The 28,000-nt window shown below is 38.9% G+C and overlaps 3 protein-coding genes across 16 annotated transcripts in view; 2 read left to right on the top strand and 1 right to left on the bottom strand.

Moving 5' to 3' along the window:
* Positions 1-28,000, bottom strand: part of LOC102082737 (extracellular matrix protein FRAS1) — a 473,764-nt gene that overhangs the window by 29,824 nt on the left and 415,940 nt on the right. The gene's annotated exons all lie outside the window — the stretch shown is intronic.
* On the top strand, positions 1,228-15,129 carry LOC102078401 (receptor-type tyrosine-protein kinase FLT3). Of its 7 annotated transcripts, none has more exons than XM_025910064.1 (18): positions 1,228-1,313; positions 1,462-1,507; positions 1,865-1,941; positions 2,223-2,299; positions 2,919-3,070; positions 3,150-3,274; positions 3,383-3,394; positions 11,122-11,233; positions 11,972-12,120; positions 12,344-12,522; positions 12,684-12,822; positions 12,908-13,085; positions 13,225-13,325; positions 13,430-13,544; positions 13,628-13,827; positions 13,911-14,017; positions 14,302-14,346; positions 15,000-15,129. In XM_025910064.1, exons 3-18 carry the CDS (start codon positions 1,908-1,910, stop codon positions 15,075-15,077), a joined length of 1,803 nt encoding a protein of 600 aa, XP_025765849.1. In that variant the 5' UTR covers positions 1,228-1,313; positions 1,462-1,507; positions 1,865-1,907; the 3' UTR covers positions 15,078-15,129. The 7 variants fall into 7 exon arrangements, with proteins under 7 accessions (XP_025765849.1, XP_025765851.1, XP_025765848.1 ...); XM_025910066.1 differs by adding an exon at positions 1,690-1,776 and having other exon boundaries at positions 1,234-1,507; XM_025910063.1 differs by having other exon boundaries at positions 1,292-1,313; positions 1,412-1,507.
* On the top strand, positions 17,908-26,593 carry LOC100700182 (neural cell adhesion molecule 1). 7 transcript variants are annotated; one of them, XM_025910081.1, is made up of 11 exons: positions 17,908-18,096; positions 18,454-18,530; positions 18,808-18,884; positions 23,432-23,583; positions 23,662-23,789; positions 23,884-23,995; positions 24,561-24,703; positions 24,967-25,145; positions 25,305-25,443; positions 25,592-25,700; positions 25,886-26,593. In XM_025910081.1, exons 2-10 carry the CDS (start codon positions 18,497-18,499, stop codon positions 25,663-25,665), a joined length of 1,038 nt encoding a protein of 345 aa, XP_025765866.1. In that variant the 5' UTR covers positions 17,908-18,096; positions 18,454-18,496; the 3' UTR covers positions 25,666-25,700; positions 25,886-26,593. The 7 variants fall into 7 exon arrangements, with proteins under 7 accessions (XP_025765866.1, XP_025765863.1, XP_025765865.1 ...); XM_025910078.1 differs by having other exon boundaries at positions 18,051-18,096; positions 18,436-18,530; XM_025910080.1 differs by having other exon boundaries at positions 18,090-18,365.

Below are 28,000 nucleotides of genomic sequence, written 5' to 3'. Positions count from 1 at the left end.
AGATTTTCAGGGCCGAGTACAATAACCTCAGTTTTATCTGAATTAAGAAGCAGAAAGTTAGCGGCCATCCAGGTCTTTATGTCTTTAAGACATTCCTGCAGTTTAACTAATTGGTGTGTGTTACCTGGCTTCATGGATAGATAGAGCTGCGTGTCATCTGCATAGCAGTGAAAATTTATGCTATGTCTTCTAATGATGTTGCCTAGGGGAAGCATGTATAATGTAAATAGAATTGGTCCTAGCACTGAACCCTGTGGAACACCATAATTGACCTCAGTGTCTGAAGAGGACTCTCCATTTACATGTACAAACTGGAGTCTATTAGATAGATATGATACAAACCACTGCAGTGCAGTACCTGTAATACCTACAGCATGTTCTAATCGCTCTAATAGGATATTATGGTCAACAGTATCGAACGCAGCACTGAGGTCTAGCAGGACAAGCACAGAGATGAGTCCACTGTCAGAGGCCATAAGAAGATCATTTGTAACCTTCACTAAAGCTGTTTCTGTGCTGTGATGAGCTCTGAAACCTGACTGAAACGCTTCAAATAAGCCATTCCTCTGCAGATGATCAGTTAGCTGTTTGACAACTACTCTTTCAAGGATTTTTGATATGAAAGGAAGTGGTTTTTTCAGCTCCATCATCCAGCTCTCAACCAGACTTCCTGCCACTACAGGAATGTATCAACCACTGCGGACATTTCTGAGGGATAAAACAGAAAAAAGACTCTGCTGGCTGGTCTATACTTACACATCAGAGCCAGACATTTAAGCAGCTGAGCTGATCTTCTGCAACCAGCAGATACAGAGTGATCACCTATATAACATTTTATGCATACAAAATGTTACACAATAATAATCTCTTAAAAATTAAGAGTAGAATGAATTTGCTTTGCATTTATTAAAATATAATAAGCATTTTATCATTTCAGGTGGAACTAGGGAAAACATATTTAGCCTATGTTTATCATACTTTCCATAATGTATTACAGTGTTTATCTATATACTCCAACTTGAGCAAAATGCATGAAGGAAGTGAGTCCTGAATGTGAACAAAATTATTTTTGTATGTAAGTTTCATAAGATGTAGTTTTCTTTAACAGGGTTGTAAATATTCTAAATATAAATATACATAATATATCTGGGGGGGGGGGTTATATATATTTAAGCATTATACCTGAAGTACAATATGTTGTTGTTGTTTTTTTCATTAAAATAAAGGTGGTAATCATATATTTATGTTAATCATGTGTATGTGTCTATTTTATTTTGGTCCCAAGAGAAAAGGAATCTAACTTTTATGAGAAGGTAAGAAGTGACTTTTATTCAAGTCAAAGTACTTCGCATCAAGATGTGTGAAAGATGATGTCGTAAAGCCACTGCCCACTCGTCGATTTCTACAAAAGGATTGAGAAAAACAAATAACAGAAAGCGGAACTGTTCCATTTCCACTTAGGAGGGGCAGTGAGGCAGACTTTTCCAGATTAGGCAGCCAGCTTTGGGTGAGCAGATTCAACGTTTCAACCTTGTTTGTACTCATCTTTGCTCTTTTCCTGTGTTTCTAGTTAGCGATCCTGTATTCTACCTGTGAAGCTAGTTTATCTATTAGATGCATGGAGAAAGCGTCCCGTTATGATCCAGCTGTGATTAATTACTTGTTTGTTTTTCCATTGATATTATTAAGATATTATTAACTGTTTTGTCTTGTTCGTGGATCCTGCTGGTGCTCTGTGAGTGTGCGAGGACCCCTCCATCAAATCCGGCCCGTCTGGTGCGCAATATCCTCGTTTCTTGTCGTGTTTTCCCACCATTATATTGATGAGCCTTTTTCATTTCCTTGGGATGAAATTCCCATATAGGTGGCGCTGTTGCAGCAACAAATTTTCCTTTCAGAATACGAGAATGAAAACTTGGAGGCAGAGAAACATGATTGCAGGTGAGTGAGAGTTATTCAAGGTCCTGCACAATCGAAGGTAATCACAGACTTGCAGTCAAGATTTTTGTAGTTGGCCAGAGCTAAATTTTGAGTTGTGAAGCATTTTGTTAATGACACAGCTGTAACTCAGAAATACAGTCTGACTTAGAAGAGCAATAACTTCCTCCTAATGATGCATTTATGGGTTTTTTTGTTTTGGTTTTTCCCACTGGTATTTATATATTTAATTTTGATTTCTGAAAAATAGTTTGTTCTAAAAATTCAGTTTTCTATCTCTCCAGCTGTTCTGCTGCTGTGTGTTATTGGAGCACTCTGCTCTGATGACATGGGGACGCCAGTCTGTGGATCCAGTTATGAGGTAAGAGCTGTTTTAACTAAACTCTGATCAGATAACTGAAAGTGTCACTGACAATGAAGCCTTAGAGCAGAGAATAGTTCTGAGATGACATAAAGTGAACTATTATTCTTTGATAAACCCCTCTGGACCAGTCATAATGTGCATTAATTGCACATCTACATATCTGGGTAAACAAAACACCTATAGTCTGGATAAGACAGAAGTGAACACTAATTTTCATGCTGTGCCACAACTCTTTAATGTTTGTGTAGGCTCCAGCTTACCTTCACAAATAGCAATGTGGTTTATGGTGTACAGGGCAGCAAAAAACACACAGCAATAAGAGGTGGCAAAACAGAGAGGGAAATAATGCTAGCTGCTCTTTCTGTAATATCCTGTAGTCACTTTGTGTCATTCTCATACAATTTGAAGAGGTTTTAGCACAAGTTTAGTTCAGTTACAAAAATATAAGCTTTGTTTGTTTTCTTTTTTCTTTTTTCTTTTTTTAAAAAGCAAACATTTAATCAGGAAATCATTTTTGTTATGTGTTTTTGGGAAATTCTAATTCAGATCTTGCCAGTGATCATGGTTTTACTGCTGCTTAATGAAGGAGGATTAAATGTTGGTTCTTGTTTTTCAGGCAGCATGTTTGACACCAGCTGATTATCTGAATCGATCTGCTCCCATCAGTAAAGTGTTAGCGGTGGGTGAGAAACTCATCATCTCCCTGGAGGGCCTCTCTGGATCTCCTGTCTGCCACTTGATCAGAAGAGAAGACCGAGTAATGACAGCGTAAGTGACCGTCTGTGTTTCTCTTTGTGTGCTTTTATCTTTTTATGTATGTAAACTGAGATGTTTCCTTCACCCTCAGCAGAAATGGGAGTCAGTCCATGGTTACATCACCGCTTTCTGAGACAGATTCAGGGAGGTACACTCTGACCTGTGAATCCAACAATGCCACCATGTTTTCCACGACTGTGATTCTTCATGTAATGAGTGAGTAACAGCTTCTCATCGTCTTTCTTCTACAATACTCAAACAAACTCTGTTTGATCATAAATTAGTGATAATAAAATGAATTTAATTGTTTTCTTTGTTGTTTAGAACGTCCAACAAAACCTCCAACAAAACCACAGCTGATGCTCGATGGTGTGGACGTCCCAGATGCTTCCCCACTTTTTAAGTGTGTCTCTGAGGGTTTCCCCAAACCCACAATCCAATGGTCTGGGTAAGATGTTGTCCTTTACATTTGTATACAAAGTTTAGAATAGCAGCACTTCTTAATGTCTGATTTTAGACTGAATCATTTAGATGGACACTTTATTTTGGTGGGTGGTTAGGATAGATGGGTATTAGACAAGCTTTGATAATAATGTATGTCAAAGACACAGCACTCTAATTTTACACCACTAACAATTGTTTTTCTCTGTTTGAACAGTAACAAGGATGGAGAACAGAGTTTAAAGGGAAGTGACAGAAAGACAGAGAGCAAAATATCAAGCGGTTATTATTATAATACAGGAATGATGTGCTGTGCAACCAATACTGAAGGACAAGAGTGCTCCCAACTGTATGACTACGGTAACTGGATTTAAATGAACTAATAACAAATTTAGTACATCCATAATGAATGTATCCATAAATTATTACAGGAGTTAATTTGAGTAAAATTTGGTTCAAATACTTGAAAAAACAATGTTTACTCAGAGATTCACTAACTAATCTCAGTGAAGCAAATGACAAATTCTCCCTGCCAAATATATTTTTGACTTGAGGCCCTGATGTGTGTTTCAGACTTACAGAGCAGTGTAATGAACAAAGATGAGGCATCTACTGTCACCCTGAGCAAAGGTCAGTCTCTGCTGCTTCGCTGCAGAGTAAAAGGATACAGTCTGACATCACCTGTGTGGGAGAAAGGAGGAAGACAGCTCAATGCCAGGACATTGTCATGTAAACCAGAGGAAGAGGAGGAGGTACAGTAATGTCCTGTAATCAAGGAGAGTTTCCTTAAACTGTCTTGTTATGTTTGTCTGAAAACTGACCGACCTCTTTAATATTACTCAGTCTGAGACACAAAGTACTTCACTGATAATCATCCTGCAAATGATCATTATTATGTTTTTTTTCTTCCAGATGTGCATTAAAAATGACTCACATTATGGTGTTCAGATGGCCTACCTGTCCATCAGATCAGTGAGAGAGGAGCACAGCGGCACATACACCTGCACGAGTACAAATAAAAACTCAAAGTCTGTTGATGTTCATGTCTCGGGTTAGTAGACTTCATTTCATGTCATTATTATTTGAAACTGTTCCCACTGAATAAATCTGACTGGTTTATTCTTGTGTTTCCTCAGATGAAGGTTTCCTCTCTGCACAGCTGGATGAGACCAAGATCATATCAGCTCAGGAGGCATCCAGCACCTGCTTGCAGGCCACTGTTTCCTACCATCCTGTTCTCCAGCACTGTTCCTGGGAGACTCCTGACAAAAAAAGGACTAAATGTGTCAGGGAGACATGGGTAACACAGCACAGGTACTTCAATGAAGCAAACTGTCACCATGTAGAAGTGTAAAAATATCCATTCATTCATGTTTTTCATGATCAGCAACAGAGAACTGCTGCTGTCCAGTGTAATCATGTGATATGAGGTCTATAATGAACTGTTTCTCAGTGAAGCTTTGTGATCCACTCATATCAGGAGATTATAAGTTACACCTGGAGGCTGGAGAACAAAATGAAACAAAGACCATATCAGTGTGTGTTGTAGGTGGGTTAATGTAACCTTTGTTACATTTTTATTAGTATTTAAATGTAATTATAATTTATATTTAAAATGTGAGATTGTTTGACATCATCTGATTTTGTTCCAGATGAACCGAAGTTCAACTTCTCGTTTAATAAGGATGATGGTACCATCAACCTTGAGACTGCCAGTCTGGTGCCAGCAAACTATACCTGGATGTTTTGCTCTAAGTCCAATGACAGGTAAGATTACCTGCACAGCCGTTCAGCTCAGAGAGCATTTTAGCTCTGATTATTTAAACTCCTTTTACTTTGTTTCACTGCAGCTGTGTCCCAAATGCCTCTAAAACAGTCTCTGAAACAGACTCTAATTTTTCCTGCAACAAGCCGATCAAGAGCTCAGTGAGCAAAGACGTGGTGAAAGGAGACCAATTCAGGTTTTGCCTGACAAACTCAGTTGGATCCTGGTGCCAAACCCATTACCCAGTATTCTCTAAAGGTACAAATAACTTTTTATTTACATTACTTTTTAATGAAACGTCAATTATTAATTAATCAATTATTATTATTGTCCTTGTATTTCTATATTATAGGGGGGCTACCTACTTATAACAACATGATGGTGCTAAAAGTATGCAGTTTGCTTCTGCTTCTGGCTTGGCTGTAGCCAGTAAAGTGCTCATGTACCTCATCAAAAATAAGGTATATATTTCATCTTTTTATGAACACAATAAAGAACACAGATCATCGTCACAGTGTGATCAGAACCGGATGGAGAACCCTTATTATTGAGGCTCACTCTCTTTTTTTCAGCTCTGTTATAATGCTATAACCACCAGACCTTCAGCAATTGTCACAATGCATCGACCACTGTGGACATTTCTGAGTGATGAAACACAAAACAGGGCACTGTCACCTGCTGACTGCTGACACATCTGACTCAGACATTCTGGAATCTGAAAAGAATCTTCTGTAACCATCAGATACACAGTGATCACCTATATAACATTTTATCCATACAACATGTCACTTGATAATTTAGAGTAAAATGGACAGTCTTTATATTTTATTTAAATATAGGAAGAGATTTATACTTATAGGTAGGATTGGAAAACGTAATAAGCCTATGTTTGAAACAACAGAACACAACAAAGTGTTTAAAAAAACAAAGTTTTTTTTAGTTATATAAGGTGTAGATATACCCGCTCTAGATTTATTCAATGTATAACATTGTTACATGGAAATAAACTTCTTCCTTAAGTAAAACTTTTTCAGACACATCAAGATTTTTTTCTTGGGCTTTCTCAGTACATGTTAATGGATTTTTCTTTTAGAGTGGATTGTATTGTGACATGTTGAAGTGTTATACCTGAAGTACAATCAGTTTTATTCAATAAAGAAAAAAACCTGCTGTCCAGTGTACTGACCTGAACACCGCAGTTTTGTGTATCCCCTAAATCTTTCTGAATATAGCTTTATTTTCAGTGCGGGTCTGCAGCGGTCGGTAGCTAACATGAAGGCGACCAGATGACAGAAAAAACAACCACAACAGACTTCACTTGTTTTCCGGAGCTCTGGATAGATTTCTCTTACAGATACAAAGGTTCAACACTCTCACCAGCGGCACAGCCCCGCCCACAAAAAACCCTCCTTAAATAGCCACCGATCATACCACCAATAAAATTTAAGAGATTCCCCCTACACACTCTAGCTACAAATAAACATATACAGTGAAATATATGACTACAAACTCCAGTTAAATAAAATAGAAACTAGCTAATTCAGCCCACTCCCACCCTCAGCTCTCATCTAATGGTTTACCCCAATTCCTTTCAGGTGGATGTCATTAGCCTGTAATCATGTGTGCACTCCGTGAATCAGCCCTTCAATAAGTTGCCCTCAAAAGAGAGAGTGGACTTCAAAATAAAAGCATAACAAAACCGAAACTTCCTATCAGACATTGCAAGTGTGTGCTTCACCTTAGTGAGGGAGATGCTTCCCCACCACCCACACAGGGTCTTTTAGCTCACTTGTAATATTTTCCTGCTCCCACTTGATCCACCACTGTGTGAAGCCTTGTGATGATCTCACTACTAGTCTGCTGCTGTTTTGAGTGGATATCCACACACTAGGGGATGCCAGAGGTCAGAGTTTTCATGCTGGATATGGATTCTGCATCTAGTGTGTTACCATGAATCATAGACATTTGAGCAGTAAATGCTCTTCGTTGCGAGGATTTTGTGGATACTTTGGGTAACGTGGTGGAGAAACGTCCTGTTATAACAGCTGCTCTGTGGACGATGCGTCCTATTGTAAGTTTAAATGCTCTGGAGGCTGTCGTCAGTGACTTCATCCATGAGCTCCTAGAATCAAGTAATACAATGATTCAGCTGTGATGAGGTTTTACACATCTGTTTTAGGGGCTGCTGCAAGTGGACACTGATGTATACACACATTCATAAATATGACTGTTGTCTGTGCTTGCTGAGGTGACTAAGCAACTAACTCCAAAGCTTGAACCTACTCACAGATCCTCACTATTGTGTGTTGGGATCTTGGGAATTAATTCATCACAGTTACGGCTAATAGAGGGCATGACCTCTCGCTTTTTGATGCATTTCTGGCTTAAATCTTGAGGCCAAGTTACTGAGTATGGCAGTAATGGCATTGGTCTGCTAGTCTGAGAAAGTGTACTAGTGAAGGTAGACTAGTAGCTTTCCCATGACTCGCTCAAGCTGTTCAGGTTGTGGTCTATATAGGCATGACTGGAGTCTTCTCTAACTGCATTTAGGCTTGGTACGCGTCTTACAGATTCTTACTCTACTTCCATGTGTCACAGATGCAAGGTCTTACTGTTTCTTCCCAGGTACACACTGGCTCAGTAAAGGTGAGGTGAGGTCTAGTTCTGTTGATCACTGGTTTTGACCTGTGAGTAAAGGCTGAAGTACCTGGAGGAAGCTAACATTTACAATAAGCACTTTCAAATTCAACAAAGAAAGGCCTTGGAGAGGTCCTTAATCAGCAATCTCTGTAATGTGCACAAACTAGCAAAGTCTTGTATTACCCTGCACACCCCTGGAGGAAATGGTGTTCAATAGAACCCTTCCTAAACCCTTCACTCTCTCCCAGTGCTGCTGAAAGGGGATTGGGTCTCCTCAACAAATCTGTCTTTTAATAATACCACATCCCGTCAAATCAGATCGGTCCCAATGACCCATTCGCCATCACAGGGTTACATCTCCACCTATCAGAGCCACACTTTAAGCAACAGTAAACCATGGATGCTGTACAATCCAGTCCTGCTTTGAGTGCATCTACAGTGCAGGGAGGTTTGCCACTGCTTCTCTCCCATCAACCCAGTTATGGCAAGTTGGCTGTGCAGCAGACAGTGCCTTTTACATCTGGTAAATATTCTCCAGGGCCTGTAACTAATCCAGTCAGCCATTTTCATAGCCTAGGTACTTGCCTTTTCTTCTTCTTGAATCACAGTTGGGGGTGATAGTACAAATGTGTATGTGTGTGTGTGTGGGGGGGGGTTATAAACTATTTCCTGCTTCTCGGTCACTCTTGAATCCTCTGCAGGACTGGACTAGTCAGGGGAATAATCTATTACTTATCTATGCAGCTGCCCTAACAAAGAAGCCTCGTGTTGTTTTCTTCTTGTTAGGACAGCTGCATGGATGGGGGGATTAAAGTGAATACTTTGAAAAGAAGAACAAAATGTAATATTACTACTTTTGACTTAGACAAAAAAAAAAAAAAAACTATTTGTACTGAAACTAATTTCTCCTTTGCTCACAAATGAAATCTGGGCCAAAGTGTATCATGTTATCTCTTCTGTAACACTGTATCTTTAAAAAAAATGTCTGCACACCTAGATAAGTGTAGACAAAAAAACCTTTTCATAAGCAATTCAGCTGAAGGCCAGCACACTATGTGCTCACTGCTGGGATATTTCTTGAATTACAAGATTTCAGTCAGGAAGCCTATTGGCAGCATCTATGCATGTTTCTATGTTACCTCAGAAAGATCTTCCTGATTAAGGATTCCACCAGGAAGCAAAACAGATCCATTTAGGAGGGACCGAGAGGCACCCTGGGATAATTCTCCATCGCCCGGCAGACAGTTTTTGTGATCAGGTAATGCCAATATTTCAACCCTGTTTGCATTCATCTGTGCTTTTCCTGTGTTTCTAGTTAGAGGTGCTGTATTTCACCCGTGAAGGCAGTTTACCTATTAGATGTATGGAGTAAGTTACATTATCAGTACTAGTATTAACATGACTTCACTTTTATAGCTAAAGACAAGTTGAGTCCTGTTATTCTGCTTGTGTGTGGATCACTTTGTGCAGATAAGGAGCTTTCTTTCTCAAGCCAGTTTCGCTCCCCCGGCTCCCAAGGCTGTGCACCGCCAGAGCAATCTTGCTTAAAGTTTGTTGTCACTGTGATCATATGCAAACGTTCTTTTTGTTTTGTTTGATGCTGGTCTCAGGTGATCACAGGTTTATTTGTAAGATCCAGCTGTGATTACATACTTGCATTTTGCTTTTATTTTTTTGTCTTGAATGCTGCTGGCGGTGGTCCTCCTTTATTGTACAGCACTGTTGTATTGTTTGCAGCATCGCGTTGTGTCGTGAGTGTGTGAGGATCGCCTCTTCATCTTCCTCAGTTCCTGCTCAGCTGGTGAGCTATATCCTTGCTTTTTAATCCTCATTACCTCTGAAGCCTATATGATTATGTGCTTATCACACTGGTTTCACTCTAACTCATCAATTTAAAATTGAATCTCTGTTTAGGTATTAAGCCGCCTGCCGAGGATGTTTGCACAGCATCATAGTGATTAACCTTTATAATATCCTGGGGAAGAAATTTCCATGTATTTGGCGCTGTTGCAGTGACAAAATTTCCCCAAATACCATCAAAACAAGTATTTGGCAGCTGAACATGATTACAGGTAAGTGAGAGTATTTCAAGGTCCTGCAGAATTGGTGGTAATCACAGACTTGCAATCAAGATTTTTGTAGTTGGTCAGAGCTAAATGTTGAGTTATGAAGCACAGTTCAGAAATACAGTCTGAGGAACCTCAGATAGGCTTGTCATGATGAACTGACTTGCGGGAGAAAATAAAGGTAAGAAATAACATGTGTGTCCCAGTAATGACACAGTTTATATTTGAACTTTATTCTTTTTTGAAATTGCTTACATTTCTTTTAGTTTAAAACTAAAATGCGCCATAATATTTCTATTGTGTATTAAGGAGTTCAGTGAAAAGACTTCTATTGTTAAGGACACGTTTATGTTGAGTTTCCTTTTTTTCCCTCACCTTTTTTTTCTTTTTAATAATAGTTCAAATAATTGTTTAAACTAAAGATTCAGTTTTCTATCTCTCCAGCTGTTCTGCTGTGTGCTGTTGGAGCGCTCTGCTCTGATGATGTGAAGACTCCAGCCTGTGTATCCAGTCATGAGGTAAGAGCTTTTTTAATTAAACATTGAATTCTTTGATAAGCCCCTGTTGAACAGTCATAACTCAAATTGATATTGTATGGGACTGATCTAGAGATCTTGCCATCAATGATTATTTTACATTTTCTCAATAAAGAGGAATTAAATGTTGGCTCTTGTTTTTCAGGCGGCATGTTTGCTACCAGCTGATTATCTGAATCGATCTGCTCCCATCAGCAAAGAGTTGGCTGTGGGTAAGAAACTCATCATCTCCCTGGAGGGCCTCTCTGGATCTCCTGTCTGCCACTGGATCAGAGGAGAAGACCGAGTAATGACAGCGTAAGTGACTGTCTGTGTTTCTGTTTGGGTGCTTTTATCTTTTTATGTATTTAAACTGAGATGTTTCCTTTAACCTCAGCAGAAATGGGAGTCAGTCCATGGTCACACCACCGCTTTCTGAGACAGATTCAGGGGAGTACACTCTGACCTGTGACTCCAACAATGCCGCCATGTTTTCCACGACTGTGATTCTTCATGTAGTAATGAGTGTGTAACAGCTTCTCATCTTCTTTCTTCTACAATACTCAAACAAACTCTGTTTGATGATCAATTAGTGATAATAGAATTGATTTAACTGTTTTCTTTCATGTTGTTTAGAACGTCCAACAAAACCACAGCTGATGCTCGATGGTGTTGACGTGTCAGATACTTCCCCCCTTTTTAAGTGTGTCTCTGAGGGTTTCCCAAATCCCACAATTACCTGGTCTGGGTAAGATGTTGTCCTTTACATTTGTATACAAAGTTTAGAATAGCAGCACTTCCGTCTCATTTTAGACTGGATCATTTAGAGGGACACTTTGTTGGGATCTGTGGTTAGGATAGGGTATCAGACAGCACCAGGCTTTGTTAATATTATGTTTCATGAACACAGCTTTCTGAATAAATATCATTTGTTATCAAAGATCACTCAGGCAGGCAGGACCTTTGCTAAAAGCTTGGTAAGTTTCTTCACAATCCAAACACAAGATCAACATTAGCGCAGGTTCCACAGGGCAGATTATTGCACCGATCCAAACTACTGCACAAAATCTCTCTCATGAGTGCAGAACAGGTCACCACTCTGTGACGGGGCTTTTCCACAATAAAATAGCAGGTAAGTTGGGGGGTTTTCTCAGGGAAAAGTGGAACATTCACATAAGCAATGGAGCCAGGCTTCACTGTTTGTAGTTCAACTATCCAGCAAAAGAGTCTGCCACTACCTTGCGTACGGCTACAAATGAGGATATCAGGAACATGTATGTGATTTTTCACACAGAGGGCAGCAACACGAGACGAGTACCACACCTGCAAAAAAACACCACCACCCCCAACCCTAACTCCCACCACCACACACATACAGATAGTTAAGAAGAGAGAGTGAGTGTGCAAGAAGAAAGAAAGTGGTCAAGACTGAGGGACTATAACAGTTTCCCACCACTAACAATGTGATTTTTCTCTGTTTGAACAGCAACAAGAATGTTGATGAGGCAAAGATGTTTAAGGCAAGTGATAAAAGGACAGAGAGCAAAATATCAAGCGCTCAATATTATAATAGAGGAATGATGTGCTGTGCAACCAATGCTGAAGGACAAGAGTGCTCCCAACTGTATGACTACGGTAACTGGATTTAAATTAACTAATAACAAATTTAATACATCCACAAAGAATATATCCATAAATTATTACAGTTAATTTGAGTACATTTTTTTTTTCAAATACTTATAGTGAAAGTGAAAAAACAATGTTTACTCAGAGATTCACTAACTAATCTCAGAGAAGCAAATGACAAATTCTCCCTGCCAAATATATTTTTGACTTGAGGCCCTGATGTGTGTTTCAGACTTACAGAGCAGTGTAATGAACAAAGATGAGGTATCTACTGTCACCCTGAGCAAAGGTCAGTCTCTGCTGCTTCGCTGCAGAGTAAAAGGATACAGTGAGAAATCACCTGTGTGGGAGAAAGGAGGAAGACAGCTCGATGCCAGGACATTAGCATGCAAACCAGAGGAGGAGGAGGAGGTACAGTAATGTCCTGTAATCAGGGAGAGTTTCCTTAAACTGTCTTGTTATGTTTGTCTGAAAACTGACTGACCTCTTTAATATTCCTCAGTCTGAGACACAAAGTACTTCACTGATAATCATCCTGCAAATGATCATTATTATGGGTTTTTGTCTTCCAGATGTGCATTAAAAATGACTCACATTACGGTGTTCGGATGGCCTACCTGTCCATCAGATCAGTGAGAGAGGAGCACAGCGGCACATACACCTGCACGAGTACAGATAAAAACTCAAAGTCAGTTTATGTTCATGTCTCGGGTTAGTAGACTTCATTTCATGTCATTATTATTTGAAACTGTTCCCACTGAATAAATCTGACTGGTTTATTTTTGTGTTTCCTCAGATGAAGGTTTCCTCTCTGCACAGCTGGATGAGACCAAGATCATATCAGCTCAGGAGGCATCCAGCACCTGCTTGCAGGCCACTGTTTCCTACCATCCTGTTCTCCAGCACTGTTCTTGGGAGACTCCTGACAAAAACAGGACTAAATGTGTCAGGGAGACATGGGTAACACAGCACAGGTACTTCAATGAAGCAAACTGTCACCATGTAGAAGTGTAAAAATATCCATTCATTCACGTTTTTCATGAGCAGCAACAGAGAACTGCTGCTGTCCAGTGTAATCATGTGATATAAGATCTGTAATGAACTGTTTCTCAGGACTGTGAAGCTTTGTGATCCACTCATATCAGGAGATTATAAGTTACACCTGGAGGCTGGAGAACAAAATGAAACAAAGACCATATCAGTGTGTGTTGTAGGTGGGTTAATGTAACCTTTGTTACAGTTTTACTATTATTTAAATGTAATTATAATTTATATTTAAAATGTGAGATTGTTTGACATCATCTGATTTTTGTTCCAGATGAACCAAAGTTCAACTTCTCGTTTAATAAGGATGATGGTACCATCAACCTTGAGACTTTCAGTCTGTTGCCAGCAAACTATACCTGGATGTTTTGCTCTGAGCTCAATGACAGGTATGATTACCTGCACAGCCGTTCAGCTCAGAGAGCATTTTAGCTCTGATTATTTAAACCCCTTTTATTTTGTTTCACTGCAGCTGTGAAACAGACTCGTCCTGGGATGAGGTCCCAAATGCATTTAAAGCAGACTCTGTTTCCTGCAACAAGACGATCAAGAGCTCAGTGAAACCAGACCTCGGGGATGGACATCATTTAAAGTTTTGTCTGACAAACTCACTTGGCTCCTGGTGCCAAAGTTACCACATAATCATCCCACCTGCAGTCCAGTACTCTATAGGTAATAACCAGTATTTGCATCAGAAAATATTTGATGAAATTCATTTAAAGCTGTCATGCTCACTGAAAAGCTGTCGTTTGTAGGTAAACAACCTCAGGATATCATATTCCTGCTGAAAGCAGGCAATATAACTCTCCTTCTGGCTCTGGTAGTAGTCAGCACAGTGCTCATATTCTTCATCAAAAAGAAGGTAAATATATTCAGCTTTTTTAACAAACACAAATAGAAGAGGACACCAAGTCATTTGTCTTTGCAATATAAACCTCAGTATCAGCCTTCAAGGGAGATTAATTTAATCTTTCAGGATTTTTGTTTGTTTCATAAGAGTTTGGTATCTCTGTAACAGTAATGTATTTGTGTAGCACTTTTTAAAACAGTTATAAAGTGTTTCACACTCAGGATAAAGCTGTCATATCCAACAATGGTCATGTTTTCAGAAGACTGTGTTCAGTTTTAAAAAGGTTTATTTTACAGAATTTCAGATCAACAGGGGAGAGTCTGGAGCTACAAGAGTCTCGGGTGAGTGTGTGTTCACCGAACGAGAACGGTCTTCTGCTAGAGAAAAACAGATGAGGGATATTTTATTGGGATGAGGATTTGAGGTTTTACTTGAATATTTTTCCAGAGTAGCTGGAAGAGTAAGTAGAAGGCCAGAGTCTAAGGATTCAAACAAAAATTACAGAGATAGTTTACTGCAGCCAATACCCCAAGAACCTGACAAGGAGCGTAGGCTTGAGCTGGTGCTTAAATACATGGAGGTAATGAACTGATGTGAAACAGGTGTGTTGGCTACAGCAGTGCCAACCTAATCTCCACCTAAAAGCAGAGGAAAGACGAGACACTACACTCATTAGATATAAACTATGGTCAAAAATAATGTGCAAAGATGCAGGAAAAGCTAATCTGCAAAAATGAGTTTTCAGCAGCCAGTTAAATTCAGCCAAGCTGATTGCCAAACAGACGATAAGAAGACATCTAATTAGTTATAGCATTGAAGCATTCATGGAGGTGGGAGAGGCTGCTGAGGCTAAACAGAAAAGCCCAGCTGTGTGTTGTCAGCATAGCAAATGAAAGCAGACGTGGTCCAAGGATTGAACCCTGAGGGACTCCACGTATGCAAGAAGCACAAAAGCACCATTATCAATGAGTCATACTGCCTCTTATTTTTTCAGCTCCATCATCCAGCTCTCAACCAGACTTCCTGCCACTACAGGAATGTATCAACCACTGTGGACATTTCTGAGGGATAAAACAGAAAAAAGACTCTGCTGGCTGGTCTATACTTACACATCAGAGCCAGACATTTAAGCAGCTGAGGACAATCTTCTGCAACCAGCAGATACAGAGTGATCACCTATATAACATTTTATGCATACAAAATGTTACACAATAATAATCTCTTAAAAATTAAGAGTAGAATGAATTTGCTTTACATTTTATTAAAATATAATAAGCATTTTATCATTTCAGGTGGAACTGGGGAAAACATATTTAGCCTATGTTTATCATACTTTCCATAATGTATTACAGTGTTTATCTATATACTCCAACTTGAGCAAAATGCATGAAGGAAGTGAGTCCTGAATGTGAACAAAATTATTTTTGTATGTAAGTTTCATAAGATGTAGTTTTCTTTAACAGGGTTGTAAATATTCTAAATATAAATATACATAATATATCTGGGGGGGTTATATATATTTAAGCATTATACCTGAAGTACAATATGTTTTATTCATTAAAAGAAAAGCTGGTAATCATATATTTATGTTAATCATGTGTATGTGTCTATTTTATTTTGGTCCCAAGAGAAAAGGAATCTAACTTTTATGAGAAGGTAAGAAGCAGAGGTGGGACCAAGTCATTGTTTTGCAAGTCTCAAGTAAGTCCCAAGTCTTTATCCTCAAGTCACAAGTCAAGTCTCAAGTAAAGTCAAGCAAGTCAGAGTCAAGTCGCAAGTCAAGACAGACAACTTTCAAGTCAAGTCCCAAGTCCGAAACTTTGAATTTCAAGTCCTTTCAAGTCTTTTTTTTAACCCTCTGGGGTCCCGGGTATAATTGGCCGTTCTTGACTACTTTTGATTTTACTTCTATATTTCACTTTTAAAATATGTTTTTCTTGCCTTGTTTGGTATCATTATTTACAGCACAACCTCAAATATCTGAAATTTGAGTTATTTTTTCCATTTTGGTATACTATATTAGCACAGTTGATCTAAATTCAGACAAAAAATTCAGAATCCGAGTAGAAAAAAGTAATTTTTTTTTACATGTTTAACGAATCATTTTCATAACTTGAAAAGCAAATAGAAATTGTACATTTCTAAAAATTATGCACAAGTTTTGCAAACAACAAAGTTATATGGTACTATTTACCTAAAAATGCAGCCAAGGCCTCAGGCGTTTTTTATATAACCATTTAAATCTATTTACAGAACAATCAGGTGTGCTGCATCAAATAAGAAGGCACACAAATTATTTGTGCCAGTCCAAAAAATGTAGTTTGTGTTCAGTATAAGACAGAGGAGAACAGCACAGGCCTAAACCCTGCAGGTCTGACAACTGGAGGTGCAACAGTCCAGTTTTCTATGTGGAGACAGCGTTTACACTGGAATCTGCCTTTGACAGCTTTTTTAGATCAAATATGAAATTCAGCAGTCTAACCGACACACAATACAAAACAATAACTACACAACAAACTAACTATAGCCTCCAAACACGCTAAACGTCACTAATGTCTCACATATGAAAACTCTCTCTCTCTCTTTCTTTCGCTCGCCCGCTCTCCGTCGCGGGTGTCACTCCTAAAAACTTCCCCTTCTCCCTAAACAACCAAATGTCACATGTTGCCTTATCATTTTTTTGATTGGCTGACATGGTAAACTCTAACACCAATAGGGAAGGGGTGTTTTTTCTTTTTCTTTTTTCACTCGCAAGTGGAGAGCGTATGCTAGGCTGTCTGTAGAAAACGCCGTTTTTGTCTAGCATCCCTGTTGAGAATAACCTTTGCAAATAAACAACAGCTAATAATATAAGATCAAAGTATTTTATTTGATGTATTGACATAAATGACAGAAGAAAAAGGCCATGTATAGCAGGACTACTCAATTACACACTAAGGTGGGCCAGATTTTCTAACCAAAAAAAAAAAGTTTTCCCTGGCTCAGACATGCAAAAGTTAAACACGACCATACACTAATTGCAAATTAAACACAGTGATTTTGAATTGTGATGTGATGGTAAAATAAGTATTTGTCAGTCTAAACTGGGTTAAATCTACGGGGTTAATGATGGGGAGGAGACGGAGAGAGACTGAGTACAGCTACAGAACCCACTTTCTGAAACGGACCCTGCTCACCATTCACCGACAATTCTGAGCTAACAAGTTGCATGTTATTCTTGGATGCGCTTGCAGGACCGGATTTAAAATAGCATGACAAACATATCATACCTGTTAAAGCCAAACAGTATCATCAACTTAGCCCGAAGAACATTTGCTAATAAGATGAAGTTAGCTAAGTCAGCTGTCTCATCGGAGCAAAAAAAGAAAAAAAAAAGCACCACCTACCGTTCTTTATGCAACTTCAAATGTCGGACAAAGTTGGAAGTTGTTCCATCTCCGTCTGTGATTCTCTTCTTGCATGTTTTGCATATTGCATTTCGTTTTTTGTTGACTACTTCGTAGTTTATGTACCCGAAAGAAATTACTCTTGGAAGCATTTTTGGCTCGAGCGTTTTTGTTCTTGTTTTTTTCAAATCTGGTTAATTTGATTGGCTGTGCTACAGCCCACGCTCACATACATACGGAGTGTGGTAACAATGAATGAATGAATGAATAAAGTGAATTAATGGTCCGCACTTTTTATATAATATGTATGTTAAATTTTAGATTTGGGTAAAATATCAAGTCTTTTCAAGTAAACAGGTTCAAGTCCAATTCAAGTCCCAAGTCACTGGTGTAAAAGTCCAAGTCAAGTCACAAGTCTTACAACCTTTTTTCAAGTCAAGTCTAAAGTCATAAAATTAATGACTCGAGTCTGACTCGAGTCCAAGTCATGTGACTCGAGTCCACACCTCTGGTAAGAAGTGACTTTTATTCAAGTCAAAGTACTTCGCATCAAGATGTGTGAAAGATGATGTCGTAAAGCCACTGCCCACTCGTCGATTTCTACAAAAGGATTGAGAACAACAAATAACAGAAAGCGGAACGGTACCATTTCCACTTAGGAGGGGCAGTGAGGCAGACTTTTCCAGATTAGGCAGCCAGCTTTGGGTGAGCAGATTCAACGTTTCAACCTTGTTTGTACTCATCTTTGCTCTTTTCCTGTGTTTCTAGTTAGCGATCCTGTATTCTACCTGTGAAGCTAGTTTATCTATTAGATGCATGGAGAAAGCGTCCCGTTATGATCCAGCTGTGATTAATTACTTGTTTGTTTTTCCATTGATATTATTAAGATATTATTAACTGTTTTGTCTTGTTCGTGGATCCTGCTGGTGCTCTGTGAGTGTGCGAGGACCCCTCCATCAAATCCTGCCCGTCTAGTGCGCAATATCCTCGTTTCTTGACGTGTTTTTCCACCATCATAGTGACTAGCCTTTTTCATTTCCTTGGGATGAAATTCCCATATAGGTGGCGCTGTTGCAGCAACAAATTTTCCTTTCAGAATACGAGAATGAAAACTTGGAGGCAGAGAAACATGATTGCAGGTGAGTCAGAGTTATTCAAGGTCCTGCACAGTCGAAGGTAATCACAGACTTGCAGTCAAGATTTTTGTAGTTGGCCAGAGCTAAATGTTGAGTTGTGAAGCATTTTGTTAATGACACAGCTGTAGCTCAGAAATACAGTCTGACTTAGAAGAGCAATAACTTCCTCCTAATGATGCATTTATGTTTTTTTTGTTTTTGTTTTTCCCACTGGTGTATATAAATTTGTTTTGATTTTCAGTAATATTTAAACTAAAAATTCAGTTTTCTATCTCTCCAGCTGTTCTGCTGCTGTGTGTTATTGGAGCACTCTGCTCTGATGACATGGGGACGCCAGCCTGTGGATCCAGTTATGAGGTAAGAGCTGTTTTAACTAAACTCTGATCAGATAACTGAAAGTGTCACTGACAGTGAAGCCTTAGAGCAGAGAATAGTTCTGAGATGACATAAAGTGAACTATTATTCTTTGATAAACCCCTCTGGACCAGTCATAATGTGCATTAATTGCACATCTACATATCTGGGTAAACAAAACACCTATAGTCTGGATAAGACAGAAGTGAACACCCATTTTCATGCTGTGCATCGACTCTTTAATGTTTGTGTAGGCTCCAGCTGACCTTCACAAATGTCAGTGTGGTTTATGGTGTACAGGGCAGCAAAAAACACACAGCAATAAGAGGTGGCAAAACAGAGAGGGAAATAATGCTAGCTGCTCTTTCTGTAATTTCCTGTAGTCACTTTGTGTTATTCTAATAAATTTTGAAGAGGTTTTAGTACAAGTTTAGTTCAGTTACAAAATATAAGCTTTGTTTTGTTTTTGTTTTTTGTTTTTTTAAAGGAAACATTTAATCAGGAAATCAACTTTTTTTATGTGTTTTTGGGAAAATCTAATTCAGATCTTGCCAGTTGTGATGATTTTATAGCTGCTTAATGAAGGAGGATTAAATGTTGGCTCTTGTTTTTCAGGCAGCATGTTTGACACCAGCTGATTATCTGAATCGATCTGCTACAATAATTTAGAGTAAAATGGAGTGTCTTTATCTTTAAATCAAATATAGTGAGTATTTTATACTTATTGTTGGAACTGGTGGATAAATCATATTTAACCTAACACTTTTCATTATCTACAACAAAGAGTTTAACTATATACTACAGCTTAAGCAAACTGTATAAAATAAAGAAGGTCTAAATGTGAAAGAAGCTCAGAAATTTACAAGGAGAGCATTCAAATTCCAAAAAGACATGTCGTAACAAATCAAGAGATTTATACCCTGAACTGCCTTGCAAGGCAAGGCAAGGCAAGTTTATTTATATAGCACAATTCAACAGCAAGGTGATTTAAAGTGCTTTACAGAGACATAACAAAAAACAAAAAAACAAATAAAAAGCATTATTTAAAATGAAAAAAAGGAAACAAACAAACAAAGGAACAGTAAATAAAATCAGTAGTAAAAATGTAAGTTTTGAAATTTAAAAGTAAAACAGTGCAGATTTGGTGCTTTATTCAAATGCAGCTGAGAACAGGTGAGTCTTCAACCTTCAACCTTGCAATGACTTGATAGTGCTAATCGCTGCACCACCATGAAGCCTTGTGCAGTCCTTATGCAAAATCATATAAGTATACTTGGGCTGTAGAAACCGCATCTTGTATGTTATTCTTGTGCTCAAACTCCAGTCAGGAAAAGTTACAGGCACACCCTGTCAACCCACACAATTCCTGTCATGTATCAGAATTGCACTCATTTCTGTGTATTTACAGCTACTCTAACAGCTTTGTGAAGAGATTTCTTCACATGCTGGTAGAGTTTGGTTGCAGTTATTAAGTCAAAGAGGGGGTCGAGACAGGTTCTGAGTGCTACCTGAAAAACTCAGTGTACATGTTTTGAGGCCTCGAAGGCAGTGCTTCCCCTGCCTCCTCATTTGATCCGTAGCATTAAGCTGTTCCACCATTACTCGTTGTGAGATCAATTCTTCCTGTATAAATGCAGTAACCACAAATGTAACTGCCCCCAGTGTCCAAATGTGCAACAACACAAAACAAAAACAATAAATGGCTCTTACACCCATGGCTGCTATATTACGCTTTTTTGGTTTCATGGTGGCCACGTTGTTATCCTGTACAAGCCAGAACTGCTCTGACCACATGAGTGCCGGGAAGCCACCCACTCCCGCTTCCCTTCATGGATCAACCACGTTCTGGCCAGCTGACTGTGCAGCAGAGAGCACCCCTAAAACTATGAAGCGTTTCCCAGGATCTGTAACTTATTCAGCCAGCTATTTTCATACCCCATTTATTTCTGTTATTTCCTTCCTCATTGCCATAACAGTGATGTTGTTTTCTTCTTGCTCCAGGCAATGAGCATTGAAAGTTTAAAGTGGATGTAAAAAAAAAGAGAGAGAGAGAGAGAAGCTATGCGACCACAGAGTTTATTCTCGTGCTCAAAATATTTCCACCCATGGAAAGTCTGCTCATCATGAAACCAGTCTCTCCTTTACTCACAAATGAAATGTACGCCTGACTGTATAATATTTTCTCTGCTATAACATTATATGTAAAACAAACAAATAAATAAATAAACGTCTGTGCACACCCAGATGAGTCTGCTCTTTTCCTGTGTTTCTAGTTAGAGGTGCTGTATTCCATCTGTAAAGCCCCTCTTAGATGTATGGAATAAGCATCCCGTCATGAGCTCCCATGTGACATGACCTCCTTTAGGTGAGGTATTTTGAGCCACTTTGGCTGTGCAGATAAGCAGCATTTGATCTTAAGCCTGTTTCAATAACAACCCCTGGCTGCAGAATGTTCTGAGACTCCTCCTCTGTGATGGAAAGTTGCTGTCACTGTTAACAGACGCAGATTTCCAATGTGTTTCTTTGAAACTGGTGTATCAGTGTGAGGACGTGAGCTTCATCTTCAACATTTCCTGCTTGCCTGGTGAGCCATGCCTTAATTTTCCTTACCTCGGCTGAATTGTTGTTTAATTTAGGTAATTGTGTGATCTCCTACTAAATGTCGGGTTAGGCCAAACCAGTGTGGGAGCGGAGATCCACTCTAGCCCAGCTATTTGCTGTTGAGTCCCAGAAGTAATTGATTGGTGTGGTTGTGGGGCCCTTCTCTTTAAAGGGGATAGAAAGGAGGAAATATGCATGCAGAGAGACTGGATGGGAAAGGGTTGTAGAATACTTTTGAACTGAAGACCACAGTTTCTTTTTGTTTGGCTGGTTTTGTTTTAAAAATGCTTTAGTTTTACCAGAAGGAAGATTCATTTCAGGGCTTATGTGTTGCTTTTAAAAAGGAATTGGACTGAAAACTGCTAGAAGTAACCTGTGTAGCTTTAGGAGGAAAAGCAGACCCTGTAATGAGGAGGTGGCCAACCTCATTAAAGAGACTGAGAGTTGTATTCCCAGGATCTTGTGTGAAAACTCCCTCCCCATTAACACAAGGCCTATTAGGGTAGATGAAAACTCTTTCTCAGGAAGATGCTGAACTAATTTTTGATTGGCTGACAGGCTGATAATGCTAAATGTTATGTCCTCAGGCTGCTGGCCAGAATTACACCCCCAGCCCACTAGTCTGCCTTGAAAGAAAAATAAATCTTGTGTATCCTATTTCCAGTGTGAGTGTGGTGGTCACTAACAAAACTTTTTTCTTTCCCTTTTTTGTACTGAGGCAGTTTTTGCCCATGTGATTTTGTGCAGTAGTAAATCTGTGTAGGAATTAGGTGTCCTGCCGACCATGTTTATACAGCATCATAGTGATCAGCCTTCTTAATTCCCTGGGGTTAAATTGCCCTGTAGGTGGAGTAGTGGAGTTGCATTAAGAACATTTCCCCCGCATACCAGGAGAACAAACATTTGGAGGCAGAGAAACATGATTGCAGGTACGTGAGTATTTCAGGATCCTGCAGAATTAATGGCAATCACAAATTTTAAATGAAGATTTTCATACAATGTGATGCAGTATATGATGCCACTGGGAGAAAATAAATGTAAGAAATAACATGTGTCCCAATAATGACACAAGTTCTATGCAAACTTCAGTTTAAATTTTGCAGGTTATTTTAAAATACACCATAAGTCAAAAGACTTAAACAAGCAATTAATTTGTCTTAATGACACATTTATGTTCCATCTTCTTTGGGCTTTTTACGTGGTTTTTTTTTTTATCTCTAGCTGCTCTGGTGATGTGTGCTGTTGGGCTGTTCTGCTCTGATGGTGTGGAGACTCAGGTCTGTGTATCCAGTCATGAGGTAAGAGCTGTTTTAACTAAGAACTCATCAGAGGACTGAATGTGACACTTCCATAAGTTTCGTGGAGCTGAAATGCCATTAACATTCAGTGAATTTTATTCCTTGATAGGCTCCTGTGGAACAGTAATAACTGAAATATCCATTAATTGTTCATATGCATACCTTGAAAACACCACCCGTATTGTGAAAATTAGACAGAATTTGATATCCATTTTCATGCCATGCATGAGCAACTGTTTAGTGTTTGTTTAGCTCCAATATACCTTAACAAATGGGAGTGTGTTGTGGTGTACACAGTAGCAGCCTCAGCTCTGATTCATCTCAAAGATGTTCTGTGGGGTTTAGGTTTAGGACTCTATGCACACCAGTCAGGTTTTTCTGCACAAAAACTTGCTCATCCATGTTTTTATGGAACTTGCTTTGTGCACTGAAGCACAGTCATGCTGGAGCAGGACTCTTCACTCTTCCCACAAATATGAAAAGCATGAAATTTTCCAAAATGTCTTTGTGTGCTGAAGCATTCACGTCATAATCACAGAGGGAGCGTGCGTGTATATGACAGAATCATATACACACTTCAATATGTTAATTAATTAATTAAGTAATATATATTTAAATCAGGAGCATTAACTCTTGATTCTTGTTTTTCAGGCAGCATGTTTGCTACCAGCTGATTATCTGAATCGATCTGGTCCCATCAGCAAAGAGTTGGCTGTGGGTAAGAAACTCATCATCTCCCTGGAGGGCCTCTCTGGATCTCCTGTCTGCCACTGGATCAGAGGAAAAGACCGAGTAATGACAGCGTAAGTGACCGTCTGTGTTTCTGTTTGTGTGCTTTATCTTTTTATGTATGTAAACAGAGATGTTTCCTTTAACCTCAGCAGAAATGTGAGTCAGTCCATGGTCACACCACTGCTTTCTGAGACAGATTCAGGGGGGTACACTCTGACCTGTGACTCCAACAATGCCCCCATGTTCTCCACGACTGTGATTCTTCATGTGGTAATGAGTGAGTAACAGCTTCTCATCTTCTTTCTTCTACAATACTCAAACAAATTATTGATAATAAAATGAAGTTAACTGTTTTCTTTCATGTTTTTTAGAACGTCCAACAAAACCACAGCTGATGCTCGATGGTGTTGACGTGTCAGATACTTCCCCCCTTTTTAAGTGTGTCTCTGAGGGTTTCCCAAATCCCACAATTAAATGGTCTGGGTAAGATGTTGTCCTTGATGTTTGTATGCAAACTTCAGAATAGCAGCACTTCTTGATTGGGTCATTTAGATTGAAACTTTATTATGATTGGTGGATGCCTTACGGAAACCTGGTTACAGCAGGATCATTGTTAGTTTGCATGAATCAACACTCTGAGTTATATGAACTGTCAGAACTCTCGAAGCACAGGCCGAAGAGGAGGAGTGGCAGCAGTCTTCCACTCCAGCTTGTCACTCAGCAATAGACCCAGACAAAGTTTTTATTCTTTTGATGAAAGCTTCAGACATTTTTAATCTGTTGGGGTTTTCTCTGTGTTATTGTAGGGTCTTTAACTTGCAATATATTGAATAGTCCCTATTCAATAAAAATTAAATAAATAATTTAAAAATAATAATCAGCAGAATAAAAGCAGAAGAAGGTGGATGGATGAAACTGAATCAGACAGCATAAAGCCAAAAATGGGTAAATGAAGCATGAAGCTTTATTAACAATGTTTCACATACACAGCAACCTGAAAAATATCACTTTACACTATTAACAGTAAGTTTTTTTTCTGTTTGAACAGGGACAGGGATAGGGATAAAACTTTTAAGGGAAGCGATGGAAGGACAGAGAGCACAATTTCAAGCACTCAATATTATAATACAGGAATGATGTGCTGTGCAACCAATGCCAAAGGACAAGAGTGCTCCCAACTGTATGACTACGGTAACTGGATAACAATGAATTAATTTAAACTCATTTTTTTATATAATCAATACTGTCTACAAAAGAATCTACAAAGTTCAAGCTATTGAAAAGTTGACATGAAACAAAATGTTTAGCCTAAAGACTCTCACTAGCTAATTTTGAAAAGGCAAATAACTAATATATCTATCTATATACATACACATATACATATATGTATATGTATATGTATGTTTTAATCACAGCCATGTGTTTTTCACTTGAGACCCCAATCTGTGTTTCAGACTTGATGACCAAAGATGAGGTGTCTACTGTCACCCTGAGCGAAGGTCAGTCTCTGCTGCTTCGCTGCAGAGTAAAAGGATACAGTCTGAAATCACCTGTGTGGGAGAAAGGAGGAAGACTGCTCGATGCCAGGACATTAGCATGCAAACCAGAGAAGGAGGAGGAGAAGGAGGCGGAGGTACAGTAATGTCCTGTAATCAGGAAGAGTTTCCTTAAACTGTCTTGTTATGTTTGTCTGAAAATTGACCGACCTCTTTAATATTACTCAGTCTGAGACACAAAGTACTTCACTGATAATCATCCTGCAAATGATCATTATTATGGTTTTGCCTTCCAGATGTGCATTAAAAATGACTCACATTACGATGTTCGGATGGCCTACCTGTCCATCAGATCAGTGAGAGAGGAGCACAGCGGCAATTACACCTGCACGAGTACAGATAAAACCCCAAAGTCTATTTATGTTCATGTCTCAGGTTAGTAGACTTCATTTCACATGATTATTGGTTCCCACTGAATAAATCATTTACCTAGTAGTCTCTAAAGGTACAAAGAACTATTTGCTTACAAAAGTATTTAATAAATCTTCAATTATTTAAAGCTTTTGTCCTTTCTATTTCCTAGGGAGTCCACCTACTTATAACAACTTGATGCTGCTGAAAGTAAGCAGTTTGATTCTCCTGCTGACTTGGCTATAGTCAGTGAAGTGCTCATGTTCCTCATCAAAAATTAGGTATATATTTCATCTTTTTTTAAAACACAATAAAAAAACACAGCTCATCATCACTGTATGACCAGCTTGTACACTGAGAGCAGAAGGTCGGCGTGTTTTTTATAGATTCTGAAGAAAAGTTGAATATTTTCACCGCCACAGCTGGACAAAGAACCATTATCATCTCACTCCTTCTTTTCTTTCAGCTGTTATAACACCATAACCACCAGACCTTAAGCTACTGCAACAATCCAATGACCACTGTGGACATTTGAGTGAAACAGAAAATTAGACTGATTACTGACACATCTGAGTCAGATATTTGAGAAGGATCTTCTGCAACCATCATGTACAGAGTGATCACCTATATAACATTTTATCCATACGACATGTTACGCAATATTCTTTTCATAATAATTTAGAGCACAATGAACTTGTTTTACATTTTATTCAAATGTAGTTTAATTTCATAGGTTGGATAAAAAAAATAATTCAGCTTTACAATATCTGCATATGTTACGAAATGTTTCTATATACAACTCAAACAAGTTGTGTTTTACTATAACATAATCTGGCAACATTTTTATAATCTGCAAAGTTTTATAATATGCTAATTTCCCTAAAAGAATCTTAATTAAAGTATTTTAGATCGGGCTGCAAAACAATTTTCTACAAAATAAGTGGCACTAGATTTTATCAGATAAGATATTGTTACTAAAGAAATTATCTTTCTTGTTTTTAAACACCCATCAATGATTGCAAGCATTTTATGTATTTATCTATTTTGTAGATTCTTATTTTTATAGACTTTATATGCTGTTGCATTTTTATTCTGTACTGTATTCTGGCATATGTCTGTATTATACATACATTATGCAGTAAAAGTTGCTTTACTCATTCATAATAAAACTGATAATTACAATGTAATATCATGGGTCATATATTTATGTTGAGTATTTGTCTGTGTGTTTCTCATTTTTGGTCCCAAGAGAAAAACAATTAACTTTTATAAGAAGGTTAAATATCAAAGATTAGAAAAAAAAAATCCTAGCTGTGTTCTACTTAAAAGTAGATTTTATTAAATAACAGTAATGAAATAATTTTTTTAATGTTTCCTTTTTTTAAAGTGGCGGATCTAGAAAACTTTACATGGGGGCAAATGAGGGGCAAGAGGTCTAGGCAGGGTGGCACATACCTTGATTTGATATACCTTTATTAGTCCCACAAGGGGAAATTTCATAAGGCTGCCAACCTATTCCACACAATGGCGGCGCCATCTTACCCTCCGACCATACATACATTACACAAAAACATCACATGGGGAAGACAGGTCAGAGAGGTATAACAATGGAAAATGCACCACATGAGGAAAGATAAGGGGAAAAAAAATAACTCCTCCCAGACTGAGCTCCAACAGGGAGATCAGTTTGAGAACAGAAAAAAAACACCTCTGCACATAGCACATGAAAAAAAAAAAACTCTTAATACACCAAAAAACACATGACAAGCAACAGGGGTGGGTAAAGGGTGAGAGACAGCCAATGTAGACAGTACATCCGGGCCTGCAGCCTATGTGCTGGTCTCCATGATCCACCATCAGCATCGGAAGGGAATGAGCGTCGAAGGTGTTTGGAGGGGGAAGGGGGGATGAGTGTATGTCTGCATGTGTATATATGTCTGTGTGTGTGTATGTGTCCAGAGTTCAGCTGAGACAGTGTCCTTGGCCCTGCCAGGCTAAGTAAACAGTCTTCCAGCCAACCCAGGTGACCTTGCATAGAAAGGGAAGAACAGTCAAAACACAGTTGTTATCAGGGTGTTGTTGTTCAGCTCCAGCCTTGCAACCGCAGCTGGCGCCGAAGGGGTATCCGCATGAGTGATGGTGCTTTTTACTTTAGTGCAAACAGCTCATATGAATTTCCAAGCAGTTCTACAGTCCAACACTGGTCTCTCAATCTCCCGTTGGAGAGCCACGAGCTTCGCCATACTTGCGCTCTGTGATGTTGTCATTCTTGTGCCCAAAGAGCCGATTCTGAGAACTCACGACAGTGTGCCTCCCCGAGATGTCATCCAATTTACGTTCAGAGATGTTATGCCGAGCGAGCCCTTCCGAGATGTAATCCAGTCTGCACTCAGAGATCTTGTTCTGAGTATTCACGGCAGCCCTAAGCCTTTCTAAGATCTTATCCGTGCTGCACTCAATGAGCCCATTTTGAGAAACTCACGCCTCTTCCCATCGTTTCAATCCCAGCGGGCAGCCTTGTGGGGGTTTGAACAGCCGGTTCCTCTTCCTTAGTTCTCCGGTAAGTCAGGGCCAAGCCAGC

Source organism: Oreochromis niloticus, linkage group LG9, assembly GCF_001858045.2.
Source record: "Oreochromis niloticus isolate F11D_XX linkage group LG9, O_niloticus_UMD_NMBU, whole genome shotgun sequence".
NCBI lineage: Eukaryota > Metazoa > Chordata > Actinopteri > Cichliformes > Cichlidae > Oreochromis > Oreochromis niloticus.
The sequence above is the reverse complement of the archived record's forward strand: the minus strand, read 5'-3'. Positions and strand labels throughout refer to the sequence as shown.

Coding starts and splice junctions, on each gene's coding strand:
- LOC102078401 (XM_025910064.1), top strand. CDS start 1,908: ATGAAAACTTGGAGGCAGAGAAACATGATTGCAG. Junction 2,300..2,918: donor TCTGTGGATCCAGTTATGAG/GTAAGAGCTGTT, acceptor CTTGTTTTTCAG/GCAGCATGTTTGACACCAGC. Junction 13,086..13,224: donor ACATGGGTAACACAGCACAG/GTACTTCAATGA, acceptor ACTGTTTCTCAG/GACTGTGAAGCTTTGTGATC.
- LOC100700182 (XM_025910078.1), top strand. CDS start 18,437: ATGAAATTCCCATATAGGTGGCGCTGTTGCAGCAACAAATTTTCCTTT. Junction 18,885..23,431: donor CCTGTGGATCCAGTTATGAG/GTAAGAGCTGTT, acceptor CTTGTTTTTCAG/GCAGCATGTTTGCTACCAGC. Junction 25,146..25,304: donor AGGAGGAGAAGGAGGCGGAG/GTACAGTAATGT, acceptor TTTGCCTTCCAG/ATGTGCATTAAAAATGACTC.